The sequence below is a fragment of the Gorilla gorilla genome, chromosome 16, assembly GCF_029281585.2.
Source record: "Gorilla gorilla gorilla isolate KB3781 chromosome 16, NHGRI_mGorGor1-v2.1_pri, whole genome shotgun sequence".
NCBI lineage: Eukaryota > Metazoa > Chordata > Mammalia > Primates > Hominidae > Gorilla > Gorilla gorilla.
Window position 1 is genome coordinate 101,302,257 of NC_073240.2, and position 22,130 is coordinate 101,324,386.

General features: G+C 48.0%; 1 protein-coding gene across 1 annotated transcript in view; it reads right to left on the reverse strand.

The window, feature by feature from the left end:
* Positions 1-22,130, reverse strand: part of ADAMTS17 (ADAM metallopeptidase with thrombospondin type 1 motif 17) — a 370,860-nt gene that overhangs the window by 76,652 nt on the left and 272,078 nt on the right. Inside the window, exons 17-20 of the mRNA XM_055364140.2 lie at positions 16,577-16,657; positions 6,873-7,030; positions 4,544-4,703; positions 1,831-1,966 (exon numbers count right to left, since the gene is read on the reverse strand). Of these exons, the coding sequence (XP_055220115.2) occupies positions 1,831-1,966; positions 4,544-4,703; positions 6,873-7,030; positions 16,577-16,657 (535 nt within the window). The remainder of the gene's footprint in view (positions 1-1,830; positions 1,967-4,543; positions 4,704-6,872; positions 7,031-16,576; positions 16,658-22,130) is intronic.

Here is a 22,130-nt window from a genome sequence, read left to right on the forward strand (position 1 = left end):
TCTGAGCAAGGAACATCCCTGAGAAAGAGAATGAGCCCCTGAGGGTAGGCCTCTAAAATGGCCCCCCTGGGTGTGGCCATCTTCTATGGTCGAGACAGTAGGGATGAAATGAGCCCCAGTCTCCCATAGTGCTCCCAGGCTTATTAGGATGAGGAAATTCCCGCCTAATAAATTTTGGTCAGACTGGTTGCTCTCAAACCCTATCTCCTGATAAGATGTTATCAATGACAATGGTGCCCGAAACTTCATTAGCAATTTTTCGCCCCGGTCCTGTGGTCCTGTGATCTCGCCCTGCCTCCATTTGCCTTGTGATATCTTATTACCTTGTGAAGTACGTGATCTCTGTGACCCACACCCTATTCACACACTCCCTCCCCTTTTGAAAATCCCTAATAACAACTTGCTGGTTTTACGGCTTGGGGGCATCACAGAACCTGCTGACATGTGATGTCTACCCCGGATGCCCAGCTTTAAAATTTCTCTCTTTTGTACTCTGTCCCTTTATTTCTCAAGCCAGCCGACGCTTAGGGAGAATAGAAAAGAACCTACGTGACTAGCGGGGGCAGGTTCCCCAATAAAAACATGCTTCTCGAATGGAGCCCTAAGATCTTTTTGCTCAATCATGCCCTTGAGCTCATGCTGACCTCTCCTCCTCCATCGTCTCTTACCCTATTTTCTAATCACTTCACCAGGGCCAGGCCATCTTTAGTTTCCAGAGAAGAGGCTGTAGCCTGTTAGACTGCTGAGTCTTTACAGTGGCAAATCCTCCATTCTGTGGCCCCTGAATATGACCTGATGGACTGATCGATAGGTTTGTGGTACAGCTGCTCATACCGAGGTGCTCAAGCAGATTTCCTGTAGTGAGCTCTTCCTCCAGGCCTTCAGCATTAGGGTGGAATTTCATTCTTAATTTGGCAAGGAGCACAGAAAATCATCACAGCAAGCCTCACCTTCTTTTTTTCCTTCCTGTCTCCTCTCTTTCTCACTCAAACACATTTTAAGAGTTTGACAAAACAAAGGGGGTTGGTGCAAAAGCCAAATATGTTGTGAAGCTCTTGTACTAGGCAAGCGGCACAAATTGAGTTAAGAAACCTAGAAAATGGAAATACTAAACACCTAGCCTAGTTAGAAAAGGTCAACATGCCTCAAATGATACACAGAACCACAAAGCAAAAACCATTCACCTCAATTCAGAGCAGGACGGAAGGCCAAAGGGTGACATGCCACAACGTAATGGATTCATTAAAGTCCTGCTAAAATGACTCGAAAAGAGGAGGCTTAGCCGATGAACGCATTTCACACAATTCATCTCCTGACAACCCAAGAGAGTCCACAAGGGTAACACGGCCATGAAAGCTGGGGCTGGGACAGAAGTTCTGATGGATCCCGAAGAATAAACACCAAGATCCACACTCACTGGCATGAATTTCAGCCACTGAAACAGGTCACCCACAATATTAGCCTGTGTGCACCCTTTCTCCTGGGCACTCAGACTCCAATATTTGTTTCCTTCTCCACCAAGACAAAGTTATTTGGGGAAGCCAATGGTTAAAAGTGTGTGGTGATGGCCAATTTTTTTTTTTTTTTTTGCCATGAGATGTTACTAATGGTCTCCTACACAATGCCTTCCAGTGAAGGTTGTATTTCCATCAGAGTCCTGGCTTAGTAGCTGGAAATTTGGTAATTTGAGCAAGCAGAAATCACTCATCAACAATAACGGAACACAGCATAGAGCAGTACTATGGCACGAACTGCATATCACTCCCCACCATCGATGGTGCTGCTGCCCCAGACTCTGGTGGGTCCAAGCTACAGAACCCAGCTCCTTACCGTGACTGGCAGGGGTGCAAGTTGCACCTTCGGACCTGGGGCTCTGGGCGGCTTGCTTGAGGGCAGTCACTGTCGTTCACCAGAGTTGTGGTCTTGTTGACAATCCGTGTACATGAGACGATGGTTCTGCGCTCCCCTGGAAACCAAACCACAGGGAGCTGAGAGACTGTGGCTGCACCCACGTGGAAAGGCTGGGCATGCATGCCCATGAAAGAATGTTTGGGTGCTGCTGATGGTCACTTGGTCATTTAAAGTGACTGTTGTAAATGTCATGTGGGTTTTTAGAGAGGAAGAACTATAATTGTAGGGAGGAGAGTACAAGACATAGAAGGCAGAGTGGGGCCCTGGAAGATTCTAGAACAAGATAAGAAAGCAGCAACACCTCAGATCAGCGGTGTCCTTGGACAGCTTGGGGTTCATTGATTTGGGCCTTTGATTTCCAAAGACTGCTCATCTTTTTATCTGCTTGTTTGATGTTTAAAGTCTATGGAGATCTGATCTCAATTAAAGACCTGCACATCAGCCCTCAGCAGAGTCTGGCTACCTATTACAGAACTCCTGCTTGCTGGGGAGAAGTGGGAGATGAGGAGTCTGGTCTGGAAGACACGCAGACCTGCATCCTCTAGACAGGCATTCCAGAGCCATTCTGACTTGTCTAGCCAGCCAGCTGGTACTTATGGCTGAGCCCCCACCTGCTCTTGGGAAGCTTTGCTAATTCATTATCCCAAATAGATGTAGCCCTTCTTATGGGTGTTCCCAGAGCACCCTAAACACTGCACGGCCATGCCTTTGTCACCCTAAATACTGCATGGCCATGCCTTTGTCAGGCAGGCTGAGTGATTGGGAGTTAGGAGGGTGGCCCTTGGAGCCAGGCTGTCTGGGTTCAAGTCTTGGCTGTATCACAAATAGCATCACAGTGGCCATAGTGTCAACAGTTGGCCACCGTGCTTCTGCGTCTCAGTTTCCTCAAGCAGCCTGGTTTGCTTAACTTCCCTGTGCCTGAGGGTGCCTCAGTGATGATTAAAATAAACAAATATATATGGTGTCCATAGAACACAACCTGGCAGGTGGCTAATACTTCATCTTAGGTCTATTGCTGTCATTATTATTATTTGGGAAGAGTGACAATAAAAGATTAATAGGAGGTCAAGCACAACTATTTGGATCCTGGGCTCCCTGCTGGGTCTGTGTCCTGGGCAATTTGTCATGTAGGGATGACTCGAAATCATGGAGACCTGAACTCCACTGCCAGTTGTTGCTGCCCCACATGGCAGCCTTGCATGAGTACAGAAAGCACGGAACTGCTTTCAGCTTTGGTGGCAGGTCTGACCACTGTGTTAGGAAGCTGGAAATCATCAGTGTCATAAAAGGATTGCCACCAAGCCAACAGCAACAGAACAGCCTGCCCCTGACCCCAGGAGAGCCTGCTAACTGTTCCATGTGGGCTATGCTTAGTTTGCAACAAGTTGCCCAAGAGGAAAACCTGGCTGGAATCAGAGGTAGATGTGTTAGCTGGATTTGGAGGTTGAAAGGCCATTGGCACAAGCGGCAGCTAAGGGCTGAGGAGAAGGCCCCCCGGGGAGAGGTGCAGAGTGGAGGATGCAGGGCTGATGGTGGTATCCGGAGGCTATGCCAACTGCCGCAGGGCTGTTGCAGGAATAGGCTAAGCACAGACAGTGAGGGTGGTTGGCCAAGATGCCTAGGAAGAAATTCCTGTGTGTCTATAACTCCTACCCATGAAAAATGGGATGAATCCCTTAAATGGTAAGCAATGCTTTACATATTGGACATCTAACAAAAGTTATCCAAGCAGTCAATAGGTGCTCAGGACTAGGGATGGCGGGGGCTACGCCCGGGGTTCCACTCCATTATCCAACTCTGGGTTGGCCTACCAGAGTCCAGGTCAACCTTCTGTCCCAACTCTGTGTCCACTAAAATCCACCCACCCTGTGTTCCATCTCCCATGACCCTTCTATGTGCCCTGCTAGGGTGACAAACAGCACTGTACTAAGAAACTGCTGGCTCAGAGTTCAGAATGGCTTCCTACTGCCCCCTCTCAGTGACACAACAATAAACACAATGCCTTTTGGTCATATTGATTCTTGCTGTACGACAGACTCTTTGGCTCACCCTGTGGACCCTGCAGTGTGCATGAGAGACAACCAACCTATTTCAGAAGTGAGGAAACATGGGGTAGAAAGAGGAAGTCATTTGCTGAGGTCAAGCAGGAAGTTGCGCAGTCAGGACTCATGTTCAGAATGTTTCACCCGACTTGCAGGACTTTTTCTTTCCATTGTATCCTGGAGTGAGGTGACTGTGGCCAAGAGGGAAGGGAATTTGGGAGCGGGCAGAGACATGCTCTGGTGCCCCTCCAGCAAGCGGCAGCAGTTGAAGGTCTATTCTGTTTATTCCCAGGGTCCACCTGTCACACCCGAGATGTAATCATACATCAGCCAAACCCCGTTTCACCCACAGGTCAGAGCTGTGGGGCCCTGGGCCCCAGGCAAAGCAGAGGTATGGGCATGACCCCAGTGTGGGAGTTGGGAAGACTCTGCCCAAGTATTCTGCAGAGAGATTTTTGGTGGGATATGGTTAAATTCCCGTGGAGCTACAGGTTGCAGATGTCTCACACTCTGTGTGCTGGCCACAGATGCCTTTCTCCTTCCTTCAGCAAAACCCCACACCCAACAGGTCATGGACCACGGCCACTCACCTCCGCCGCACTGCACGCTGCACCCTTCCCAGCCGCTGTGGGTCCAGATGAACAAAGAGTCCTGCGGTTTTTCTGGTTCGCTTTGATTTTCCGCAGTGTGGTTTACAGGAACAGTGTATTCATAATGAATTCCATAATCTTGGTCGTGAAATAACAACACCTGGATCAGCCGCAAAACAAAAGGCCATTTTGAAAAGGAAGGAAGGCCCGTGGGATTGCCGAATCTGCACACGCAGGCACACCGCGGCTGTTTCTTTATGAGGGGTAACCAGCTCTTTTCTGGGGCTGAAAACAGGTTCCACTGAGGGTGCTCCTTTATCTCAGCCCTGGATTCCTCAAGGACTCAACTTAGGAGTAGGGTGAATGCACACCATCGTGAGGGAGTTCTGTTCTTTCCTACCCAAGAGAGAGACCAGCTTAGACTAGGAGCTTTAGGATAAGTGACTCTGAAACCTCTCACTGCACTTTTGATGGAGAGCTGCATCACGCAGAGAACAGTCCACATTCCTGCATGCTCACCCACAAAGCTGCCCTTGCAGACAGGAAAGACACAGATAAACTTTTACCTAGAAAGGCATCAGAGCAATTGGGGTGACTCTACTTCTTTGGAAATGAACATCTTCCTTCACTCCCCATCATCAATCACTGCTGTGTCAGCTGGTCCAGAGAGTCAGGGGTAAGGCAAGCTCAAGGGCAAAATGCAGCTCACTGGTGATACTGATTCTGCAAACAATGTGTACACCCCAGTTTGGGGACCATGGCTTTCTATATAGAGGCAAAGGGGCACCTCTCATTTTCAGTTTTAAAATCTTGAAGTGACAATTACATTTTGAAAGAAAAGCCATCAATATTAAGTGAGGGCTGAAACTTCAGTTACGGTAGTAGTTGCTTTCTCCGAGTTTTGTTCATCCTGGTCTGAATGAATCCAGGCTGGGGACTTCACTTTAATGGGCTAACAACTTGCTCAGTTTACAAAGGCTTTTGGTGAAAAGGGAGATACACTCACATTGGCGTTTGCTAGAGAAAGCAAATTCTCATGCTAACAGGTGAAGTTTCAGTACAGGTTTTATGTTTTGCCTCCTCTCTTAGTCCCTCTGAATAACTGCTTTTAACTCAGAATAGGAGGATTTGTTCTGACTGTGACTAGGGAACAATCTTATCCCAGATAAATGACTTAGGTACACATTCTTGGGTCCCAGAAACCTACTTGCAGGAACTATTTGCAGTGGACTTAGCGGGCTGAGTGGTGCACTGGCAGATTTCTACATGGTTTAGGTTGCACATGAAAACTGCCTTGCCTTTGTCTCCCCAGAAATTTTAACGAGGTTAACACCACTATGGGGCAATGCCCACCCTGGGGGCCAGCGCTCCCCGGCACAGCCAGCCTCCTCAGGAGATTCCCTGGGCAATGGCTAGAAAATCTTTTGGGTGTCAACTAACCTGGAACACTTAGACAGGCTGCCAGAGATCACAAATTAACGGGGAAGAAGAACTTCCATGGAGAGACTCTGGCAGGCACTGTGGACAAAGCGTGTTTTGATTACAGGGGCACAAGCTGCCACAAATCCTGTTTTTTGGAAGGAGACACGGAATCGATAATGATGAGCCATCAGAAGTTAGCCATGAGAACTCCTGGATCTTGAGACGGAAGCAGGGCGCTCCATTCCCTGGACATCTCTGACATGTTTAAAAGGAGGCATCCCTGATGTTTCAGTGGCTTGCATGGAGGCCTCCCTGAGACAACAGGTAAGACGGCGCCCTGGCCTGGCCCAATGGCTCACAGGTTTCTGGAGGTCACCTGGGGAGTAGAATACCCGCATCATCTGATCCCCCTCCCTGATTCCCAAATGCTTGTTGCAAGCTGGGTCTGTGAAATCCGAGGGATTCTAGTTCGGACCTGGAGTCATAGTTCATTTCCAAAAGGTAATGATATACACTCTGTGCAGGCAGATCTATGCATCTCACCAACCGATGCAAAAACAGACTTGGAGTGGGGCTGTCTGCTTAATGAGGCCAAGTCTCCCTGGCTGCCATCCACGTGGCTAAGCATTTCCTTCTTTGAGGCAGCTCCTTTTGAAAAAGATAGGAGCTCGGCCAGGGAAGAGCCAGGGGAAGCAATGAGAGAATTCTGAAGCAAGTTGTGCAAGGGACTGGAAAAGAAGGGACCCAGAGAGGGGAGAGGACTGAGCAGCAGGGGACCTCATAAACCCCTGGAAGCCAGATGCATTTCCTGCCCCCGAGGTCCCAGGAAGAAGTAAACTGGAAAGTAACCTAGTAGACCTCTCGGAGCCACACCCCCTAAGACAAGTGTGGAAGCCCAGCAAGTTACCATCAAGTGCAGCGGTAGTTTGGTTGGTCCCTTGGCAGAAATCTTCTCCCACAGCCCCCTTCTCACATAGCGAACAGTTGTGCCTGCAATCTGGAACTCTCCGGGGAGTTCTATCTTCCAGTCACTGTTGATGGATCCCTTACCGGAGTCTTTGAGAGCTAGAAAGCAAATTGAAGACCAAAGAATCAAGGGGCTGGGGGTAGGGGGATCCAGCCTGTCTTTAAAAGGAATCTACAGCCCCTGAGTGGGGCAGAGGTCTCCCTTCCACGGGGGAAGGAGGGAGGCCCAAAGCGAGAGAAGGCGAGTGCTCTGTGTACTGAGAAAAAAAGCCTGGATCGCAGGGAGCACGGAGATGCAGACCCCTAGGATCCCCAGGGAGAGCTGTGGGATTGATGGGCACCTTTCAGCCTGGGCTTCTGTCTCAAAACCAACTCAGATAGCTGGGGTGAGGGGTGGAGGGGCAGGGAATGGAGACGACCATGGTCTGATATCATTTCACTAAACTTACCCAGCGGATGGTTTTCTGCCTGATGAATTCATTCCATTTTAATGTGTCCCAGGCTACAAACCAGGTTTTGCTGCTTTAGCAAAACTCATCAGTTCCCTTTCCTATTACCTACCTGGGGTTCTAGAAGGAGAGCAGCCCATCTCCAGCACCTCTTAAGGATCTGATATCCACCCATTACTAAAGTGGACGTCCCTTCAATCAATAACCATTACTCTGTTAAGTATGAATGTTTGGAAACCCTAGCCACCCACAGATGTGCTGGTCACACTTGGCAGCTGTGGACGAGCGGTGGTTGGCGGCTGAGCGTAGCAGGGGAGAGGTACTCTCACACCCTAGCTCTGTGGGCTTCAGGTTCTCAGGTTTGCTCGCCCACATCTCTACCAGGGACAGCCTGTGCCAGGAGGGGCTGAGAATCAACATGCTGCTGACGGGCCATAAGCAGAAACTTGGTTTTCCACACAAGCCACGTATTTACTATTTTCTGAGGCGCTCACCAGGACTTTTCCCGTGTCTTCCCACTTACGGGTGAAGATCATGTGGTTCTCATGAGGACAGCACTCTGCAGTGACATCCTATTTTGCTGTTGCTGTTATTTAGGAAAAAAAAAATCCCAACAAACTAAAACCTATTCTGGCATTTTAGGAGAAGGCGGCAGATGACAAGAGGTGATAGTAAGTCTGTCATTTCCCAAAATGGGAACTCCAGGGCACCCTCAGTCCTATGCCCACACTCCCTGCACACACAACTGGAGCCCCAAGGACACCCCAAACTGATCTACATATATCTCATTGGGACCCTATTCAGTCCATGATCAATGAAATCAGATTCTGCTGCACTGACTGTTCTCTGCTTACTGAGGCCAGAAATAAAATGCCCACATTTAATACTGATTTTGGAAAATGAGAGTTGAAACCCAAAAGGGGTTTTGGTTACTGCTGAATTCATCAGCCCCAGGCTGCGGCAGGCCACAAGCAACAGAGGGTCGCTGGGTAGTCACTGGCCTCAGTTCCTGTCTCCAGGACATTATAGTCCCACTGCTCGCTCCCGGCAAACACACAGACGCAGGCTCAGGGCTTCTCGTGTTAGAGGGACTGCCAAGAGAAACAGGTTCCTCGCTTCTAGGAACTTTCCAGCAGAGTGGCTTCCAGTGGGGTCTCATATCCAGGGTGGCTATGAGAGGCTGAGGATTATACGACTCCAGGGACAGCTTAGGAAAGAGAAAGCCCTGCCACTTGGAGCCGAATCTGTTTCCCTTCAAGAAATCCAACCCACAACTGAACTGTCCTGGCTATGAAAAGGAGGTGAGAATGTTGGGACGCCCACAGTTTCCTCTCCTTTTTCTCTTCTTCTGCCACCATCTGCAAACTGCCATTTAAGCGGCATATTCTCTAGGTTGGCTCTTTCATATACTCTGATCCATTTAATCTTCTCAACAACCCTCTGAATTATTGTCATCACTTCATGGGTGAGGCAATGGGGGCAGAGAGAAGTACCTTGCCCAAAATCACAAAGCTATTCAGTTGTAGAGTGGAGACCTGAATCCAATAGACCAACCCTACTGCACTTATCACTCTGACAACTTTCAATCCCCATTTCTTTAGCATCAGTCTAGATTTTATGACTAATGCTGAAATGTGCAAAGGTAAGGCCTGTTTTCAAAAAGGACAAATTCTAGGCTCTGTTACAGGGTTTCATATTCTATATACCCTTACAACAGTGACTGATTTCACGGATTTCCAATGCTTCTAGTGAGCTAATAATGCAAATATATACTTGGTTATATTAACTATAGGCAAAAAAAACTATAGGCAAAGGGTGCATGGATGTTCATCATTCTTTCAAGCTCTCTGCAGGTTTAGAAAATTGTCTCTTGCATATACATGTGTCTATTTGGTTTTAGGATCCAGTGTGGGCTGGTGGGAAGGAGCAGATAGAAAAAACCAAGGGGCCAGAGTCCTTTAAGACAGCAGTCCCCAGGACTGGTTTTTGGGACTAAGGACTGGTTTCGTGGAAGGCAATTTTTCCACAGACCAGGGGGTTGGGGGAAGTGGGGTGGCGGGGGATGGTTTTGGGATGAAACTTTCCACCTCAGATCATCAGCCATTAGATTCTCATAAGGCATGCACAACCCAGATCCCTTGCACATGCCGTTCACAGTAGGGTTTGTGCTCCTATGAGAATCTAATGTCCCGCTTCTGATCTGACAGGAGGCGCAGCTCAGGCGGTCACGCTCGCTCGCAGGGCACTCACCTGCTGCTGTGCAGCCTGGCTCCTGACAGACCATGGACTACTGCTGGTCCGCAACCTGGGGTCTGGGGACTTCTGCTTGAAGAAACACCTCAGAAAGCATAAGTTGGGGGAACAGCAGATGTACCCTGCCAGTCCCTCAGCCTATTTTGAGGGCCTCCTCACTGCGGGCTAAAGACAGACGCAGCTCTTGCTCCCAGGGAGCTCACAGTTTGGAAGGGAGACAGAGAAAAGATGAACATAACACAATTTCACAAGCTTTATGGTAAGGTGCCTCCGGGGCCCGGGAATGTTGTGGGACGGGGCAGATGGGGAAGGCTTCCTGGGATAAGCCCGCTTTCAGCTGAGCGTGTAAGACAGGGAGAGGAGACAACGCCGCCCGCAGTGTGTGGCTCAGCGGTGTGTGGCTGCCTGCAGTGTGTGAGGCAGGACGCTCGTTCCTGATCCTCAGAGGCCAGGACTGCTAAGATCAGTTCTGGGCAGGGTGATGGAGGGAGGAAGGCACAGCACCCCATACGGAGAAGCAAGTGGAAGGTGAAGTTTTTTCCACTTTTCAGAGGTGTGGCTGGGAAAAGGAGGCAAGAGATGGAGAGTGGCCTCAGAGGGTGGGAAGAAGGAAGGGGGCTCACTTGTGAGAATAGAGGACACCCAAGCATGCTGAGGTGCCCTATACAAAGGAGTCAGAGATGAGCAAATGATTTCTTTGAAGCTGTGTGCTGACCACAGTCACACCAGGGCCTGCTCCGTAGAACGCGTTTCTCTCACAAAGACCAGAGGGAAGCCAGGCAGCTCCTCTCCTCCTTGCTGGGCCACCGGCACGGACCGGCTGAGTCCCATATCCACTCCCTGCCAGTGACAGACTCCAACACGGGCTGCCCTGAGCTGGGGCCCCAGGCTCGTCCCTGGTTAGTTGCTTCTGTGAACACCCACTGTGCCCATCACACGGCATCTGTTTCTCCCTTTAAGCAATGGTACCCAGGGTTTCTCCTGGGAACATGTTTTTCCTCCCATCACGTGGGATTGAACCCCACAGTTCTAGGCACAGGCCCATCACCCAACCCCAAACAGGGGGACTTTTGTTCACTTTAGGAAAAGGCAGCTTTCTTCTCACAGGGTTTCCCAGAGACTGGATGTGAGCCTGGATCTACCAGCCCACAGGAAGATGTCCACAGAGAGGACAGGCAGGAGTGCCAGTGCAGAGAGAAACTGTTTCTCCTGTGACATCATTTTAAGCCCCTGGATCCAGCAGTGCCTGAAGCTGGTGCTCAGCAACTGAGAGCTGGGTTTGGCATTCACACATGCTTTTTGGAGGCTGGGTTAAAAAAATGCTAATGACGATGAGGGCAGAACAGGCAAGGAAAGAAAATTACTATTACAGCTTCCTATAAATAGGCCCCAGATGTTTACCACCCAGCTGAGTACCCTTGAGAGGCAGAAGGCTTGGCACACTCTACCCCTGCCTCAAACTCCCTCCTGGGCCTCTGCCCATATCCCAGCACTAAGACCTCTATCCCAGCTCTAACCCTCCTATCCCGGCTCTAACACCCCCTATCCCGGCTCTAACACCCCCTATCCCGACTCTGACACCCCTATCCCGGCTCTAACACCCCTATCCCGGCTCTAACACCCCTATCCCGGCTCTAACTCTCCTATTTCGGCTCTAACACTCCTGAGGAGGTGACTCTTTCTCCAATGGCCTTGTTTATGTATTTCTCGGGCCCTTTTTTTAAAGATGTTTTAAAGTGACTCTGAATGACAACCTACAAACTACCCCACTTCCATGCCAAAAGTAAAACATCTGGGAAATCAAGAGTGAAAAGGCCCAAAAAAGCAGGAGGGCACACCTGGAGACGGTTATAAGACCATCCTCAGATAACGCTGCACAGAGGTGGCGGCTGGCCTGGGGAAGCCCTGCTTCTGCCATCGGAGGCCCGACACTGGGCGGCAGCAGCAGCAGCAACTACAGCACGAGGTGGAGGCACAGCCACTCGGGCCTTGGAGCCTGCCATCCTCTGATCACCAGAGCAGGGTCTTGCTTGTCTGTAGCGGAATGGGTGGGAGAGGTGTCAGGAAGAGGGCCACTGGAGGCCACGGAGGAGTCACTGGGTATGGTCAAGGAATTGTGGGATAGGAAAGCGAAAGAGGCTGCGGCTGACGCACAAACCCAGGCAAGGTCAACTGCTGATGGGAAGGAACATACTGGACAACAGAGTGCTAGCGGCAGCCGGTTCTCTGGGGAAAATAGCCTAGAGTTATGGCATATTTGCTTCCCAAAGTGTAAATACCCTCACCATGACAGATTTTGCTATCCACCTGGCATCAGTGAACAAGGAGTGGGGAAGAGATGCCTCTAATTGGCTCTCACAAGCCACACACAGCTGTGCGGGCACTCCAACGAATTCTGAAGATGCTTGTCTTTGCTTTGGAGGTCCTGGTCTGGAGCCGATGAGCTGGAGAACTCCTGCACAATCACAACTTGGTTGAGGCCAGGCGTGGGTTTGGGGTCAGCTCTCACAGACCCAGAAAGAATACACTTGGCATGCCCACGCACTGCCTGTGGCCATCGCTGCAGTGGCTGCAAGTTCTGGGGCACTGCAAATGCAGCTTTCCAGCTCAGAGCCTGCACGCCTTTCCTCGGGACAGCGTGCTCCCAGCCACATATTTGTGTATCTCCCGGGGAGAGGAAAACACAGGCAGAGTTATTAGCAGGAGGTCAGCAGAGCCAGGAGGCATAGGGGTTACTTCCAACCTTTTCACTTTGGTGTCACTTAGCAAGATTCCAAATTTGCAGTTTGCCGTGGTCCATCTGAAAAATCATAACTTCCTGCTAAAATCAGAAGTTCATGCCTGACATCCCTTCAAAAGAGATGTCAGCCTCAGAAATTCCTTTGGGATGTCAAGATCATTTTTAACAGTGAATAAATAGGTTCATTGTGGAGTCCCAAGAACAATGACTTCACGGGGCCATGTCAAATCCAGAGAGACAATGCAGGTCACCTCCTGGCCCCTTCTGTGGCAGCTTGGGTTGCTCTCCTGCCTTGCGTTAGCTGCACAGAGTGGGGTCTGTAAAGGCCTATGAGGCCTATGAGGCTGCAGCTCCAGGCACCTCTGGAGGAGCCCTTTCCACAGCCCTATACATAATGTATTTTTTTTCCTGAAAGACAACCTTCCAAATACAATTCATTTTGGTCTCTACAAGTTCCTGTCCCCTCAAACCTTGGGCATTAGTGAGTATCTCCAAGCCCCCTTTGTCTCTAAGTATTTTGAGATTAATTAGTGTGCACTTGAAATCAGGATATTGTTGGACCCAGAAAACACTCCACGAGGCAATTAAAATGATTACGAATGCTTTGATTTTATGGGCAATTAACAGAGTGAAGAACAGGGGACTCCCCCAGTGATTTGATTTTATCTGTGAATTCTGAAGCTCTGGTTTGCTGGGAAGATTTTCCCTTGCTCATTTCGCCTGGGCCAGAGATTGGAAGTCTTAAATCACTACCCAAAACATAACTATGCTCACTTTTGTGGGTTTTGCTCAGAAGTTCTCAACAGTTAGACTTCTGTGGGGCACCACACGGGTGGGTACACTTTCCTTTGCCACCAGGGCAGAACAAAACGTTTGCAATGAGCTGGAGTGTGAGGTTACATGCAGAACGTCCATTTCGGTCTCTGGCCCTTCTTCCTCTCTGTGGACACTTACACACCATCCTGGTCTTCCAGGCACTGTGGGAAAGACCATGAGCCATTCCAGGGAGCGAGGTGGGGGCATTCCTGAGGGAAGGGCACTGCTCCTTTTCAGAGCTGGCTGGAGGCAGATGCGAGCTCTGACCCTGTCCACATGCCCCTCTCTGGCACGGAGCTGCGCAGAAGCCCGAGTGGGGTTCTTTCAGTCTCTCTCCCTCCTAGCTTCACTGGAAGACCTGACCCACAGTCAACCTACTTCTAATCCTGGCAGCGAGTCAGCTCCTTTTATTTCCACTCGGAGTTCTGCCAGCTCTGTTCTTAGCTATGGATACAAACTGCCCAGGCATTTCCTGTTCCAGGTGGTTTTGAGCAGAAAGCCAGCCAGCGTGGGCTGAAGGTAGGTGGGGTGAAATTCTTCAGGAATTGCTCCCAGCAAATGTGAGAGTAATTCAAAGTTACACTGGGTTGACTTCCAAAGCACCCAGCCCCGAGTGGAGACAAGGCCTTTTTGAACTAACTTTAGAAACATAATGAGTGTGGACCACCTTCAGGCTTGCCCGTGTCCTTCAGCCAGGCCCTGGAGTCCTGGGACTATGCCTTCTGAATAAGACAAGGCAGGAAGGTGGTTCCGACCTCCCACGGAGGCCCACTGCTTCTGGAGAGCTGAGCAGTCACCCCAAGATGTTAAACCAATCTCTGTGGGATGCAGGTTTGTTCCGAAGTGCACACAACGTAGTGGTAACAACAGGCAGGTTTAACGTGTGTTCTCCAATGAAAAATCTCCATCTGGCAGTCTCTGGCCATGATTGGACAGAGTAATTCTGAGAGGCTCCATGAACGGCAGCGAAATGAGAGGAGGTGGAGGCCCTGGATGAGACACCAAGGCCCCTGAAGCTTCAGCCTGCCCCTCTATGAAGGAAGCAGAGCAATACCTTGCAGCCCATTTAGGGGGATTAGGGATCGGGTCTCCAAGGCACAGCCGAGCTCCGTGATTGGGAGCCACTGTCGCGGATGCTATTGTTCTTTTTTTGTATACACGGCCCTCAGGCTTCAGGAGCTGAGGGACGATCACAAGAGCTCGTTCTCCTGGGTGGCATCTGCTAGTTAGCACCTGTTGGCTCTAAAGTGAACATGAGTGAAAGGTCCATTTGTACCATAGGAATGGGAAGGTGAGGAGCGATCCGAAGGATTCTAACATCCTCTGTCATTCTAAAACTGCCATGCCAAAGTGGAGGTAAGGAAGACACTCCTATCACCAGACACTTAGGGCTGAGCCAGGCGGAGCAGCCATGCTGGGAAATCTCAGAAGCCAGGGTCGGAAGCCAAGGGACTTACTCGCAGGCACACCTTCTGGGCTTGATGGAAGAACCACTAACTCGACCTCCAAACTGAGTACCTCTTGGAATACCTAGACTGCGAATTTTGAATTAGGATGAAAGGTGACATCAGCCTCCCACGGAGGGCCTCCAGTACATTCAAATGCATGGGTTGGGAAGGGGAAGGGTAACTTTTTGGCATGATACCAGCTGGTGGGGCTTCCAATGCAAATGCTGGTGAGGTTGACCCAATGTCCTTTGATGGGCAGGAGAGGGAGTGGGCTCTTTGCGAATTTAGTAAAAAGAGGCTGTCACTTTGAAGCTGCCAAAAGCAGCAAGAGGCCTTGTTTTAGAATGCATTTTTAAGTGTTGTTCTATTTGCAGAGTGACAGCTGGGACAGCTGAGGAGGAGAGTGCCAGGCGAGGCAGGGACACTGTCCACGCAGGGGAGGTGAAAAACCATGGGGCTGATGAAAATGCACATGGATGTCAACTCCAGGGATGTCAAGGTCTTACCCTGACAGCAGAAGCACGAGCGGCCGTCACAGCCTCAAGGAGGCAGGGTGGATGGCAGGTGACCAAGCTGGGAGGAGGTGGCAGGGCAGCTTGGGACATGGGGGGATCCATAGAGTGTGGTGCCAGTGATACCCCACATGGGTGCTTGGAAATGGGCATTCCTGCCTTCCCCAAGGCAGGTGTGCGAGGAGCATCTTAGCGTCAAAGCATTTCCTAACTCTTTAACAGGACTGTGGGCTTCATTGTCAACTTGCCTATTAGAGATTTGTTTTGTGTCTGTCTCATTAGACGCTGAGTCTCTCAAGCAGAGACCATTTCAAAGAAAGACTCGGACTCTCGCATAGTCTATAAAGGCAGGAATGTGGACAAAGATGTCATTTTAAAAAATCAGTGATAAAAATGGAAATAAAAGGGTTTCATGGGTAACTTCGATTTAGCTAAAATCATTTTTGAAACTAGACAAATCATGTCTTACTTTTTCTTTCTTCAGTCTCAATTAGCACTTTGCAACACAGGCTGAGAGATGATGACATGAAAACAGCTCAGAAGAGGGGTACCTGAGGAATATTAGCCACCTTGAGTTTAAGTTTAACCCAAGACAGGAACATGGGATTAAAGCTGGCAGAAGGGCAGGGGCCAAAGCATGTTCCAAGCCAGGAAGGTAGGAGCAGAGGCAGCCTCTGGGCACCCTGCTGTCTCCACTTCTGTGTGCAACTCAGAACTCCAACCACCTTGGGGCTCAAGTCCTGGGCTGACCTTTGCTGGGGTCGTCTGGGAATTGGGCCAAGGATACTCTCAGAAGGTCTTCTCTGGCTAGGAAGGGATTTATCAGAATGGCTTTGCTCCTGCATAGTTAGGAAAACTAGTGCAGAATAGAACCCAAGTCTACGGAAAGATGCAGGTGTTTGTGCTTGAAGTCAATGGAGCTGGCCACTAGGAATTTGGGACACACAGACCTTAGTGAAATTGGTATCCTTCTGGGTTTCCATTAGACTTAAGATTGTTGTTCTTTTTCCAGCTAAGAAGTCATCCCCAGAGCCACTGGCAGCCCAATGGGGCTTCCTGCAAGTTGGCCAATGGCCTGCACTGCTCAGACTCAAGCTGCTCTCAGCTCTCCTGGGGTTACTCTGGGGGACTGGTAACCTGCCCCAATTCCTCACAACTTCCTTCACTCTTCTATGATCCTCCTTCCTGTCCCAAGCTTGTCTTCCATCATTTTCCTTCCTGTTCCCGCCCCTAATCCACCCTGGGGGTGGCTGCATGTTAGTCAAATATGACAGCCTGTGTGGTGCCCTCTGGGTGCTCATGTCATTACAATACAGGCGTGAAACCAGCCATAACCCGGGAGGAATGACACTGAACCAATTTACCAGACTGATCATCAAAATCGATTCTCAACACATAAATGGTGAGTCAAGTCATTTTTGTTTTACCCAGAAAGCTGTGGGCAGGTTTATCCTCCACCACACGGATCCGCCGAGCTCCAGCAGGAATGACGGCAGCTTCGATATAACCTGTAGCAACAAATGACATAGAGGTAAACCACACCTCCACCCTGCACCAGAGGCCATGCAGCATCCCCCGGCCAAAATCTAGCTACCAAGCCCCCCACAGTGGCTTCAGAAATGGAGGGCTGGCACAGAAGAAGGAGGCTCTCCTAAGGCCAGGACCTCCCGGTGGCCCCATTTCCAGAGAGCAGGATTTGCACGTGTTTCAGGTTGAGTGGTGTCCCCCTCCTCCAAATTCATATGTTGAAGTTCTAACTGGGCCCCCCCTTCAACCAGAACATCAGCATGTGACCACTGCAGACATATTAAGATGAGGTCATCCTGGAGTAGGTGGGCCTAATCCACAATGACTGATGTCTTTATAAAAAGGGGAAGTTTGGACACAGACATGCACATAGGGAGAATGTCGCGAGAACATGAAGGCAGAGATGAAGTGATGCTTCTACAAAGCAGCCAAGGAACGCCACAGACTGCCAGCAAACCACCGGAAGTTAGGCAAGAAGCATGGAACAGATCCTCCCTCATGACCTGCAGAAGGAACCAACCCTGCTGACACCTTGATCTCAGATTTCTCAACTCCAGAACCAAAAGACAGTAAGTTTCTGGTGCTTATGCCACCTAGTTTGCGGCATTTTGTTACGGAAACCACAGCAAAAGAATATAGCCTGGTATTCTACGAGAATGGCACCTCCCTGGTGCATCAGTGAATAGTGGCCCTGGTCTCATTCATCTGCTGGAGGGCCTTTTGCTCTATGTTGTATTTTGAACTTTCCCTGAATATCCATGGGATGACAGCAGAAACCAAGCAATTTACCCTATGACGAAACTACAGTATTGCCTTAACACACGGTGCACCGTTTCTTGCTTCCACCACCTTTGGCCATTTCACTTGTATAGTTTTGTCCATTTCCTTGCATGTTTTTAAGCAGAGTAGGGGGCCAGTATGGCAGGTAGGAAGTGAAGACTCAGGGAAGACATGACTGAAGCTGCCAGGGCAGAAGCTGGCAACTGGCTAATGCCTGGTTAACAGGGTGATTGCCAGTAAGTGAGCCTAACATGACGGTGAGATTCTGAAATGTAGGCTGGTAATAATTTTGGTTTGATTTTTATTTGGGATTTAGACAAGAGTATTACGTGTTTGTTTCTGCAATTCAGATGAGGATCTCAACTAAGATTACAAATCCCAGCCCTGTTGTTCCCAATGTGATCACCAGAATCATGAGCGGAACTGTAAAAAACTAGAGATTTCTAGGTTCAACTATGTGGAAATCATGGAAATACCTATTTTGAGGGGTTTATTTATTCATTCATTTTCTCACAATAAAATAGCTTTATTTTTATAATAAAAATAGTATACAAAAGTTCAAACAACATACAGCAGAAAACCAGAATTGACCTGTACCACATCACAATGAGAAAATTACCCCAAGAAAATAATATTTTGGTGACCAGCCTTTTCAACATCTCTTAATGCATATAAACATACATATATTATTTTATGTGAAAAGAATATTATATGTACTTTTAAAAGATCAGTGACAACTTCAAAATAATTAGTTTTGCTAGGTAATGTATGTATAAGGTACAAAATTCAAAAATTATAAAAGGATCAAGTAAAAAGTATATTGATCTATAGGCTATATGAGGTGTTCTGTAGCCAGCTACATTTTTAAACTATAATAATTTCTATATTTTGGCTGAGTTTCTATGTAGCTAACTCTACATCTGCTAATATGACAGTTCTGTTTCTTCCTTTTTAGTCTTTACGCTTTTAGTTTCTTCTTTCACTATTCTGGTTGCAATTTACAAAACCACATTGTATGCAAAATGATATTGTGGCATCCTCGTGTAATTCATGATGTCATAGGAATGCTTCCGAAGTTTTCCCACAGAAAAAGATTGTTACTGTGAGAATAGGATAGGTATCATTAATCTATCAGGTTAGGGACATTCTCTAGTTTAAATTTTACTTTAAGTTCTGGGATACATGTACTGAACATGCAGGTTTGTTACATATGTATACATGTGCCATGGTGGTTTGCTGCACCCATCAACCCATCACCTTGGTTTTAAGCCCTGCATGCATTAGGTATTGGTCCTAATGCTCTCCCTCCCCTTTTCCCCCACCACCCGACAGGCTGGGGGGTGTATGTGATGTTCCCCTCTCTGTATCCACGAATTCTCATTGTTCACCTCCCACTTATGCGTGAGAACATGCGGTGTTTGGTTTTCTGTTTTTGTGTTAGTTTGCTGAAAATGATGGTTTCCAGCTTCATCCATGTGCCTGCAAAGGACATGAACTCATTCTTTTTTATGGCTGCATAGTATTCCATGGTGTACATGTGCCACATTTTCTTTATCCAGTCTATCATTGATGGGCATTTGGGTTGGTTCCAAGTCTTTGCTATTGTAAACAGTGCTGCAATAAACACATGTGGGGACATTCTCTTTTTGAATACTTAGTGTGCTAACAGCTTTTATCATGAAGAGGTATTAAAGTTAATAAAATGTTTTTGTGCATCTATTGAAATCATCATACTGTTTTTCTCCCAAACCATACCAAGACCTCAGAGTTGAACTGTGATCATGCCTGTCAGGGCTTAGATGGTATATGGATATACGTCTTAGATTTTTTTTTTTAAAATTATTTCATACATGTGGTGTTTGCTTAGTTTTACATAAACATTTATCATTTTTTTCTCACCATTTCTTCCCCATATCAGACCATTCTTCTTCTATCTTTTTTTCTTCCTTAAATCCATGTGAAGGTCCTTTAGTGTAGGTCTCTTGGTTGTTGTAAACTCTCTGGCTTTGTTTATCTATAAATGTCTTCATTGACATTCTCTTGGCTTTGAGAAATGGTGTTCTTGGGCATTTGATTCTAAATTGATTGTTATTGTCCTTCAACACTTGAAATACACTTTTCCACTGTCTTCCCTTATGATACAGAGAAGGCAGCCATCCTTCTAAGTGTCGTTCCTTTCTAAGTGGCCTATCTGTCTCAGCAGTATTCCTTCAACACTTGAAATACACTTTTCCACTGTCTTCCCTTATGATACAGAGAAGGCAGCAATCCTTCTAAGTGCCGCTCCTTTCTAAGTGGCCTATCTGTCTCAGCAGTATTCCTTCAACACTTGAAATACACTTTTCCACTGTCTTCCCTTATGATACAGAGAAGGCAGCCATCCTTCTAAGTGTCATTCCTTTCTAAGTGGCCTATCTGTCTCAGCAGTATTCCTTCAACACTTGAAATACACTTTTCCACTATCTTCCCTTATGACATTGAGAAGGCAGCCATCCTTCTAAGTGTCGTTCCTTTCTAAGTGGCCTATCTGTCTCAGCAATATTCCTTCAACACTTGAAATACACTTTTCCACTGTCTTCCCTTATGATATTGAGAAGGCAGCCATCATTCTAAGTGTCGTTCCTTTCTAAGTGGCCTATCTGTCTCAGCAATATTCCTTCAACACTTGAAATACATTTTTCCACTGTCTTCCCTTATGATATTGAGAAGGCAGCCATCATTCTAAGTGTCATTCCTTTCTAAGTTGCCTATCTGTCTCAGCAATATTCCTTTGTGTTCTGCAGTTTCACCATGACATTTCTAAGCATGGATAACAGGGAAATACCAGTTGTCAAATTTCTCCAGTCACATTTTACCTTTAACGTCTAAGAACTATTAGACTACTCATAGTTTTGTGTCAACCTTTCTTGGGACACAAAGCTATATTATTAGCACACATTTTTTTTTTCTGATTTGGTTTTCTTTTGAACATCAGAGTACATATGTTTATCTCTTTTGTCTTCTGCAGTGCTTATTTTATCTTTTATTTTTTATTTACCCTGCTTGGATGACTTTGTGCTTCCCAGGTCAGATCAGATCAATCCCTTGGATTGCTTCCTACCTTTTATCTTTTAACCGTTTACTAATTTGTACAAAAAATGCAACTAGAAAAAAAAGAGCCAAGATGGCCGAATAGGAACAGCTCCAGTCTACAGCTCCCAGTGTGAGCGACACAGAAGACAGGTGATTTCTGCATTTCCAACTGAGGTACCAGGTTCATCTCACTGCGGAGTGTCGGAAAGTGGGTGCAGGACAGTGGGTGCAGCGCACTGAGCGTGAGCTGAAGCAGGGAGAGGCATCCCGTCACCCAGGAAGCTCAAGGGGTCAGGGAATTCCCTTTCCTAGTCAAAGAAAGGGGTGACAGACGGCACCTGGAAAATCGGGTCACTCCCACCCTAATACTGTGCTTTTCCAACGGTCTTAGCAAATGGCACGCCAGGAGATTATATCGTGCGCATGGCTCGGAGGGTCCTACGCCTGGCTCGGAGGGTCCTACGCCCATGGAGCCTCGCTCATTGCTAGCACAGCAGTCTGAGATGAACTGCAAGGAGGCAGTGAGGCTGCGGGAGGGGGGCCCGCCATTGTCCAGGCTTGAGTAGGTAAACAAAGCCACCGGGAAGCTCAAACTGGGTGGAGCCCACCGCAGCTCAAGGAGGCCTGCCTTCCTCTGTAGACTCCACCTCTCGGGGCAATGCATAGCCAAACAAAAGGCAGCAGTAACCTCTGCAGACTTAAATGTCCCTTTCTGACAGCCTTGAAGAGAGTAGTGGTTCTCCCAGCACACAGCTGGACATCTGCGAACAGATAGACTGCCTCCTCAAGTGGGTCCCTGACCCCCGAGTAGCCTAACTGGGAGGCATCCCCCAGTAGGGGCAGAGTGACACCTCACACAGCTGGGTACCCCTCTGAGACAAAACTTCCAGAGGAACGATCAGGCAGCAACATCAGCTGTTCACCAATATCCATTGTTCTGCAGACTCTGCTGCTGATACCCAGGCAAACAGGGTCTGGAGTGGACCTCCAGCAAAATCCAAAAGACCTGTAGCTGAGGGTCCTGACTGTTAGAAGGAAAACTAACAAACAGAAAGGACATCCACACCAAAACCCCATCTGTATGTCACCATCATGAAAGACCAAAGGTAGATAAAACCACAAACATGGGGAAAAACAGAGCAGAAAAACTGGAAACTCTAAAAATCAGAGCACCTCTCCTCCTCCAAAGAAACGCAGCTCCTCACCAGCAAGGGAACAAAGGGACAGAGAACGATAAGCTGAGAGAAGAAGGCTTCAGATGATCAAACTACTCTGAGCTAAAGGAGGAAGTTGAAACCCATGGCATAGAAGTCAAAAACCTTGAGAAAAGATTAGATGAATGGCTAACTAGAATAACCAATGCAGAGAAGTCCTTAAAGGACCTGAGGGAGCTGAAAACCAAGCCATGAGAACTATGTGACGAATGCAGAAGCCTCAGTAGCTGATTTGATCAACTGGAAGAAAAGGTATCAGCGAAGGAAGATGAATGAAATGAAGCGAGAAGAGAAGTTTAGAGAAAAAAGAATAAAAAGAAATGAACAAAGCCTCCAAGAAATATGGGACTATGTGAAAAGACCAAATCTACTTCTGATTGGTGTACCT